The sequence below is a fragment of the Grus americana genome, chromosome 16 (genome assembly GCF_028858705.1).
Source record: "Grus americana isolate bGruAme1 chromosome 16, bGruAme1.mat, whole genome shotgun sequence".
In the NCBI taxonomy this organism is placed as follows: domain Eukaryota; kingdom Metazoa; phylum Chordata; class Aves; order Gruiformes; family Gruidae; genus Grus; species Grus americana.
In genome coordinates, this window is record NC_072867.1 from 12,187,174 (window position 1) to 12,196,496 (window position 9,323).

At 43.3% G+C, this 9,323-nt stretch overlaps 1 protein-coding gene across 1 annotated transcript in view; it reads left to right on the forward strand.

Moving 5' to 3' along the window:
• TMEM132D (transmembrane protein 132D) overlaps positions 1 to 4,955 on the forward strand; it is a 267,820-nt gene extending 262,865 nt beyond the window's left edge. Inside the window, exon 9 of the mRNA XM_054844296.1 lies at positions 2,075 to 4,955. Within this exon, the coding sequence (XP_054700271.1) occupies positions 2,075 to 3,256 (1,182 nt within the window). The 3' untranslated portion in view covers positions 3,257 to 4,955. The remainder of the gene's footprint in view (positions 1 to 2,074) is intronic.
• Positions 4,956 to 9,323: the final 4,368 nt, after the last annotated feature.

Genomic DNA, 9,323 nt, shown 5'->3' on the forward strand with positions numbered 1-9,323 from the left:
TAAACATGTTCTGAGCTTTAAAGGTAAATGATCATGGCATGCACGTTTGAAATCTGGCCAACTGTTGAGACGCTTTAATTCATCATAGGGTCTTATCCTTGGGATGCAGGATGAGAAATAATGCAGAACTGCTGTCTTTATAGGGTGATACAAATCAGGCTCCCATAGTAGTCCAGGAGTTAAGAAATCAATGCCAGGCAGCTAGAAAAAAGGCCAGTGAGCTAATCCATTGCTGACATGGGGAGTTAAACAAACTGCCTTGAAATCAGCCCAAAAGCTGGGGCTGATGGCATGTAGTGCCAGTATGCTGCCCATTTCAGTTCCCAGAAATGGAGTCTAGAATGAGTCCCTTTCTGGATGCAGGGGGACAGTCAGAACAACATTGGATCGGTGTTAAACGAGCAAGGAGGACGTGCAGCTCCACCCTTCAAGGGCTGACTCCGTTTTGAAAGGCATCTGATTCCTTCCATTGCTTAGTGCATGATTTTCAGAGCACAATCCCTCTAAGCAAAGCAAGGCAAAATTATTAAATGATTATGCAGGTTTAAGCAACACAGTGGGAGGATGAGAGTTGATGACATAAATTCTATGCAGCCTTCAAGAAATATCCAAAGATTAATAAACACAAAGCCGGGATTTATGACAGTGTCAGCAAAGTCTTAGGGCTCTGTCCTGAAATAGAGACAGAAGCAAATCTCCCATTGAAGCACGGGGAGCTTTACGGCTGTACGGATTTCAGAATCAGGCCAGTAGATTATGCACGATGCAATCCCAAAAGACCGGAGGCTTATTCTGTCATCCAAACAGGTGAATGACTATGTGCTAGAAACAATTTAAAAGATAATAATAAATATTTATTCTCTGTATATATGTTGAGTTAGAATGTAAATAGCATTTGTTTGAAAAACTGCTTATTTAAAGAAACAAGACTTTTATAATCATGCTTTCAGCAAGTACAGTTATTAATCTTTTGGTTGGGTGTTTGTCTGTCTGTCAGGCTCTCCCTCAGAGCAGGATGATCCCAACTCTTACCAAACAAGAGCTCACATCATTTTAGACACCAAAGAATCCACTCATCAAGGCAGGAGTCTTTCTGATATGGAATTCTCCAGTATCGAATAAGGTGCAAATATTCCAGCCAAAACGGAGCAAGTCAGACCATCAGAGGCAGGAATTAGATTCCAGGAGAGCAATCTGAATTTTGTTTGTAAATAATTTATGTGTGAATGCCAAGATTTTTTTCAGGTAGCACGACAATTTTCAATAGTCATTTGAGAGTCCTTAGAGAACCTGATTTTCAGAAATGGGTGAGCACATGTTTTGTGAAATTTAAGAACACTTTAAAATGTTTCAAGTTAGAAGCCAAAAGTCAAGGTTCTCAGAATGCAAGTACAGACTTAGTAGTCAGGTCTGGCCCATTTGCATTCAATAAGTCTCCATGCATTCTGAAGTATACAATCTGCATTGCTGTGACACAAGATTAAACTTCATTATTGTCTTGCTTTTAATTGCTAACGAGCATGAAAATGACCCTGGCTATTTCCTAAAGAAGCAACTGATTGGTTTCCTCTGCTTGTACAAAACACTTATTTAATTTGAGAGACAAAAATCAAGGACTGAAGGTATGGAGCCATATACGGACCTGCTTGCTATATTGGGTATTTTTTAACATGTGTTGTGTGTAACAAGAGGAGACTTTGTATTTTAAGCAGTTTAGAAATAATGTGATTTTTTTTTTCTTGTTTTAAATATACAACAATAAATGATCTCAGTCACTGGTAATGCTTTCTGACATGCAATTTATTATGGTGCTGAAGTAGATTCTGCAGAGCCCAGGGGATACAGCTCCTTTAAGCACCTTTGGGGAAACAAATCTTATTATCAATGAGTGTTTTAAACTAGTATTTCTCATTACATCTTGGCAAGGTATTAATTTTATTGCTCTCCCTTTTTATTTCTTTTCTGCTTATAAATGGTATATGGATCTTGTGAGGAGGAGGTAACAGACCAGGACAGAACATATTTCCCTCGATGTTTATTCTGAGTGTGCATATATTTGTTTTATATATTATAGGAAGCAGCCATCAGCTGCTGGATCCAGTTCAGTGATGGATCTGTCATGCCCCTGGATATTTATGACTCTAAAGACTTCTCCTTGTCAGCTACATCTCTGGATGAGAAGGTGGTCTCCATTCACCATGACCCCAAATTCAAGTGGCCTGTGATTGCTGCTGAGACAGAAGGCCAGGGGACACTGGTGAAGGTAGAGATGGTGATCAGTGAATCATGCCAGAAATCCAAAAGAAAGAGCATCCTAGCTGTTGGAAGTGGTACCATTAAAGTCAAGTTTGGGCAGAGTGATGCCAACCCTAACATCAGTGACAGTAAACACAGGGGTGCAGGTGTCCACCTAGAAAATCATGCCAGTGACCGGCGTCAGAAAACCACTTTGCAGGAAAGAGCTGGGCTAGACGGCCAGTACTACAGCTCCTCAATGGGCCAAGAGCAAGGCAAAGGGACCACCACTCAAAGGTCTATTTTAAGTAAAAAAGAAGACAGAGAAAGCCTCCTGGATGATGACAGTCATCTGCAGAACATCCCAATAGACTTCACAAGCTTCCCTGCGCAGGTGGATTTGCCAAGAAACAACGGAGACTTGGAAGAGAATGACCTGGTCCAGACCCCTAGGGGACTCAGCGATCTGGAGATAGGAATGTATGCTCTTCTGGGAGTCTTTTGCTTGGCGATTCTGGTCTTCCTGATCAATTGTGTCACTTTTGCTTTGAAGTACAGAAACAAACAAGTTCCCTTTGAAGAGCAAGAAGGCATGAGCCACTCTCATGACTGGGTTGGGCTCAGCAACAGGACAGAACTTCTGGAGAATCACATAAATTTCTCATCCCAACAAGATGAACGTATCACAGCCATTGACAGAGGAGTGGACTTCGAAGAGAGCAAATATCTCCTCAACACAAATGTTGCCAAAAATATTAATGGACAATCTTTCAGGTCTACTGAGTCCACATTCACTGAAGGGAAGGAACAGAAAAGTGAACCAACTACTTCTCCTACCTCTAAGAGGAAACGAGTTAAATTCACCACCTTTACCACCATCTCGTCTGATGATGGGTGTCCAACTGTCAACTCAATCTTGATGAGTAGTGAGGATGACATTAAATGGGTCTGCCAGGATATGGACCTGGGGGAGTGCAAAGAACTTAAAAACTATATGGAGAGATTACATGAAAATGTGTAATGAGACACAAAAGACTTTTTTGTTTGGTTTGTTCGTTCATTTGTTTTTCACTCACCTTCTGCCTTTAATTTTGGGTAGGGGGGCGAATTGTTGTATTGATAACAAGAATCAGCTGGTGGATAATAACTCAATGGAGCCCCAAGAAACCACCCAAAAGCAGCTGGGAGAGCAGAGATCCTGGACAGCTCTTACAATTCAAGTCTTCTCTGTGCTCAGAGATGGAAGTGAGAGATGTGTGTGGTTTTTTGATGCATGGTAACATGAAAAAAAAACTTAGCAAAATAATACGGTCTCATTCTCTGAGCTTTCCCAGGAAATCAATAAATATAACAAACTCCAGTGCAGTTTGGATATTACAAAGTTCACACAGCTCTACTGTTCAATATTGCAAGCTTTGGTTAAAAGCAAAAAATTGGTCTCAAAATAAATAGATTCACAAAGAGAGCATGTCATTCAAGCCACATGCAGAGAATATCTATCCAAGAACATTAGTTTAAAGCTGACAAAAACCAACAGTGTGAGCAAAGCAGCTCCCAGACCTGAAAAGTCATAAGTTTCCAAGGAATCTGGAGGGGAAAAAGGAGTAACCGGGCTGTTTACAAACCAGCATGTTTGCCTCCCAAGCACTGAGAATGGATCCACATATACAGTTAAAACTGAAACTCTCTTTTTAAGTAGATGCCAAGGTAATAAACTTTGCCAGACAATTTTCAGTATTTCTTAATTTGTAAAATAGGAGAAGATATTATCTATACTCAGAATATCACTCGTATAAAGGAAGGTCTGTTTTGGAAAGTTTGAGAGAACAAGCTATTTTTAAAAGCCCACTTTATTTGATTGTCCTGTTCCAAATTTCTATTCCCAGCCATTTCCCTGGAGCACTCCCCATCTGGTATCCTGAGGGCACTTACTAGCATCAGTCAGCTTTGGAAGCCTGTGGTTTCTTCCTTCCCTTCCACGCTCACTCGCTTCTCCACGGCATGCTCTTGCCAAGCACAGACACTGTTGGTACCGTGCTGGTACTTGCTTTACATGCTGTCATTTACCAAAGTTGGCCACTCTCTCTTGGGTAAGTGTAAGTTGTGCTGAACTTGGACACCAACAGCAACTGCCTTTTTGTCCGTCCCCTTCCCTGGGAGAGGTCAGGTTGTTCAGTTCGTTCTGCTCATGCTTCTTAAGACCCCTGCTCAGCACGTTTAGAGGACACGCGAAGGTCGCAGAGGAGTGCTGCACATTCAACGTTGAAACCGGAACAGCTAAACTCAGGAGATAACATTTGTTTCTCCCAGAGGTGATGATTATCTTTTGTTTTCCTCTGATAAGGATGTACATATGGTAGGATTTCAGTGATTACCCTTTGAATCCGATGTGCCCTCCAGCCCTAAAACCATGACATTTTTTGTGAGGTCCAAAAGCAGTCTCCAATGACCAGTGGCAAAGTGCCAAAGCACTAACTAAAATCCAACTTATATTTCAAGTTTTCCTTTCTTTTCCAGAGTGAGTCCTTGCCCTCCTTTTACTGTTAAGTCTCTTTCTGTCATTGAATCTAGGTTGCTCAGTTTAATACACACCCGCCCTCCCACAAACACTTAGATCGAATCCCTCTATATTTAGAATGTACTGTAGATTGTAAGAATGTAATATATATATATTTATAAACATGCCAACTGTGAATAAAATTTGCATTTTAGTGGCTTCATCTTTTTTCCTACTCTGAACGCCTCTCTCCTTTCACTGTCAGAACGTTTACCCTAAAAGAGACTGGCAGCAGTATGGAGACTTGTCCTTTGATGAAACGGTGAATTAAGGCTCTTGGCACCATCTAGTCACAAAGTTTTACATTGTGCAGTGTTGGGGGGAGAAGATATAACATCAACAACATGTTATGCTACAAATGTATTTGCACCAAGTCACCCTTCCAAGATTTGAAACTATTTGCAAATAAATCCACGTGCGTATTTCTAGCCTGAAAGCCTGATATGTGAGTTTCTGATTTTGGTGCGATTGGGAAGATCCACATTTGGCTGAAGGCCTTTGAAGACAATTCTAAAAGAGTAAGTTGGTGTAAATAGGGTAAATGTGCCCAAGACTTTGGAGATCAATACGTGCACATCTGTTGGTCTTTGCTTTCTTTCAGCACCTCTCATCAAGGCCTGGATTACTCAGTCCTATGCAAGGCCAAGGACAAAGTGTAACAGAGAGGACAGCACAGGGCAGGGCCCAGACGAGCTCTGGATGAGTGCTCAGGTGAGAGAAGCAGCCTTGGTGCCGTAACGAAGTACTGCAACTTCCCAGCCAAGTTCAGCAGCGTTCTGGCCTGCAGTCTTGCCTCCAACTCTGGAGCTATTTTGGGTGCTTTTTGCACATCACTACATTGTGTCCACAGAGACTTACTCTTAGTAATGTGGAGGTCAGAGTAAAAGTGGCCAAATCGCAGCAAGCAGTCTGCGCAGATCAGACGTGTGCACGCATGCAAGGTTGCCTTGCAAAAGCGTCACTGGATGGCCAATCTTTCTCCTTCGGAAAGAGCAGGTACAAGCCACGCTGGGAGCAGGCTGTCAGAATTGCTTTACCAATGAGCTGCTACGGTAAATCCAGATTTCTGCGTTAGCTGCCTCTGGGGAACATGAAGAACTAACAGCAAGTTCATCTGGTAGCACAAACCACTGAAATGTTCTCCTAGGACAAAACAGCCGCCAGCTACAACGCTAAGGATACTGACATTCAGATTTATGCCTTTCTGCTTGCTCAGAGGTCCCTGCTGTCTCTAACAGCTGTAGTTTGCTATTATCCATAGGGCAATACTATAAATAATACCTAGTACTTAGAGTGCTCTTTGTCCGTAGATCTCAAAGTGCTCTGAGGAAGGTGGATTCCTTATTGACAGGGAGAACACCAAGGGTAAGTGATTTGCCCAAAGTAACATAGGAAATCTATGGCAAAACCTGAAAGAGAAATCACTCCCCCCACACCCTTTAATGTGTCACAGCCGCTGGGCAGGACCCTGAGCTCTGCTCAAGGAGAAGCCAGAGTGGATTGTGGCCACCTGTATGCAAGCAAACACTCTTAATTAATCTGCTAATAGCAGAATAAATCAACTTCCTATAGAGATTTTTGTATGTACCTGTGTATGTTATGTATCTATCTATTGGGATGTGTGTGTGTAGATCCACTTTTCTCACAGCACAGGGTCCAGACTTCTAAGTGAGAGCCTCTGCACCATGGAACATCTCAAGGGGAAAGCTTGTGTTCTAGGCAATCAGATGAGAATCCCATTTGGCAGATGAAGGGGGCTAAATTCTGATCCCCATCATAAAAGCAGTGATGGTGTTTAGATGCTGCATGCTCATAATATTTTGCAGCTGTGGCTCCCATTGGCAATCTCTTAAGCCTCATAAAGAGCCCTGCTGATAGCAAGCGGTCTCCTGTGAGTGTTATTAATTACTTTTTTTTTTCCAGTTGCCTCCTTATTTTCCTGTTTGAGCCTCCTTTCATGTGAGTAGCTAGACTGATAGACTGATACAGGCATGTTAACAAAAGAAAACATATCTGATGCAGTTTGGCTTTTTTTTTTTGAGACTTTCTGCATAAATGCAATCAGGAGTAGAAACTTGGTTCTCCTATAAATCAGGTAAGCTGGTTCTTTACTGTCTTCCTTCATTTTAAAGGCTTCCCCTTCAGCAATCTTAAATATACAGTGGTTTAGACCAAGCTGCATTAGTACTTCAGTGAATTCAAAGTCTGAGAAATGCAGCTAAATAATTGGTTTGGAACAAGAGCTCTATGGAGGTAAGTGACTTGAAAAAACAGAATAGGTATTAAATCAATGTGCAGCCTGCACTAAGTAGCTCTAGAAACTCCTTTCACACCTCGTTTCCATAATGAATGAGATGTAAATGAAATGAGCACACTGGAGACACTTTAGTTCAGCTCTGCGTATGTTCGGCTTCTCCAAGACTGCCTGCTCTCATTCCCCTGTGGTCTGTGGGGCTGCTTCTTTCTGGACGATCCTTAGCGAGAGCTAAAGGACTCATGTACTACGACTTGGAAGAGTATTTCACGTGTCACTTAGGAGAGAGTGTTGGTTGGAGTCACGTATGTATTGATCACGCAAAGTCCAGTAAGCATCACTGAGGAATTAACTCAGGCAAGGATCTATCATTGCCAAATGTTGTGTTTAGAAAATGCCTCAAGCGTTTAAAAAAAACTCTTGGCGATGAATTTATTTAGTCCTTGAAAGCCCAGGAACTCTGCCACATATTTCTGTATGTTTATTGTAGTACCATATCCCATCCATGCAGTGTTAGAGCACTGCAGCGACACATCTTACTGCCTACGGTACAATGCCTGCTGTATAAAATCAGTTCTATATTACTACCAGCCCACACTATCAGGAGTACACAAGATATCGTAGCTGCAAGTAGGAGAGGCTTGTGTCCTGCAGGAAGGTTACGTGGTGCCAATGTGAGCTCCCCAGACAGGGCTAACCATTCTTCACTGCCATGTCTGGCCCCAGCACGAGCAGCCTCCTGGGGACGGGTAGGAGACCGAGAGAGCTCTAAAACAAGTTAGGATATCACTTGCAAAGTGCTGAGGAGATAGGATTTGTGTTCTGCTGCCAGTTCATTTCTCACTGTTTGCAGACTCACAGAAGGGGCTGCTTATGCACTTAACTCCAGGCATGTGTTTAAGCACCTTTCTGAAGGGGGGCTTGGTCTCCAACAGCCACCACCTTCCTCATGCTTAAATAATGCCTCCCTCCTGTGAAATTAATGAGTGTTGCTGTGCTGTTTGGCTTCCTGGTGAAAGCTTTAATGGTTGAAGTTCAAAAGTGGGAGCAAAAAGGGCTGAGAAGAGCAGAGTGCCTGGAACATCGTGCCCATAATCAGGACTGTTAGAAGGGCCAAGGTTACATGAGTCAAGCAAGTATGCCTGAAACTGGATCATTTTCTACCATTTTGCTGATTTGATATGAAGACCTCTGTCAACAAATCCTTCATTATGCAGCCTTCCTGCTCCGGCTCTGTGAGGAACAGCAAATTAAGCAGCCCACGTATGTAATATTAATGGCTGGAGAAGCAGCACTGCTACTCTGTTTGTATGTACTGCCGATGCTCATTAAGAAATTCCTGTCACATCGTAAAGATGGCTGGCGGATTACGTACGACAAGTTCCTGCATCTATCTCCTTAAAACAGCCCCCGGAGCCTGGAGGGACATGTTCAGTACTGAGCCACGTTTGTTTGCATCACCTACCAGAACTCACATCCTCCTTGGTTTGGTGGGTGCAAATGAGGCCGCCTGTTGCATTTTCCCCTTCTGCAATCACAGATGCTTCTCCGACTCTGATGCTGTGCCAGCACACTGACGGTGGCTGGATATTAGCTCTTTGGTACCTGAATCCTGTGGTACCTGACAGAACTCAAACGAATATTACCAGCACCAGAAAGCTGCAGCTTTGAAGTGTAACAGGGACTTCTCTTATTCATGTTCAGACCTTTGTTCCTAATAATTAAATTAGAGTTTCCTACAGTCAGTTATCGTATTAATGATCTAAAAACCAATCCAAAGAGCTTCACTGTTCAGCCCTGATGATAGGAGGCTGCAAAGGTGTCTAAGAGTCCCATTTTTAACATTTTGCTGAGCCCAGTAAGCACAGATGAACAGAGTGGAGGAGAAATAAGGATGGGAGTAAGGGAGCTATACTGTCCATGAGCTCTGCTTAGCTTAGCACCCGCTGGATGCGTCCAGCCACCTTCAGCAGAAGCACTGGTCCAGTGGTAGCTACAGATTTTCACTGCAGCTTATCCCCCATCTGCTCCTGCATGTTTGTATCTCTGCCTGCTTGTACAGAGGCGGGTGCCAGGAGCTGGTCCTGGGAGCCCCAGCTGCATCCCTGCCTGGCGATGCTCAGCAGCCAGGCACAGAGCAACCTCCTCTCAGTGAGCCATCAAAATCAGAAGTCCCTCTGAGCAGACCACCCCTTCTTCCACCCTGTGCTCTGCCGTGAGGCCCCACTGCAGCACCGACAGGTACCACTACCTGCCTCCGCCTGCGCAAGCACTCAA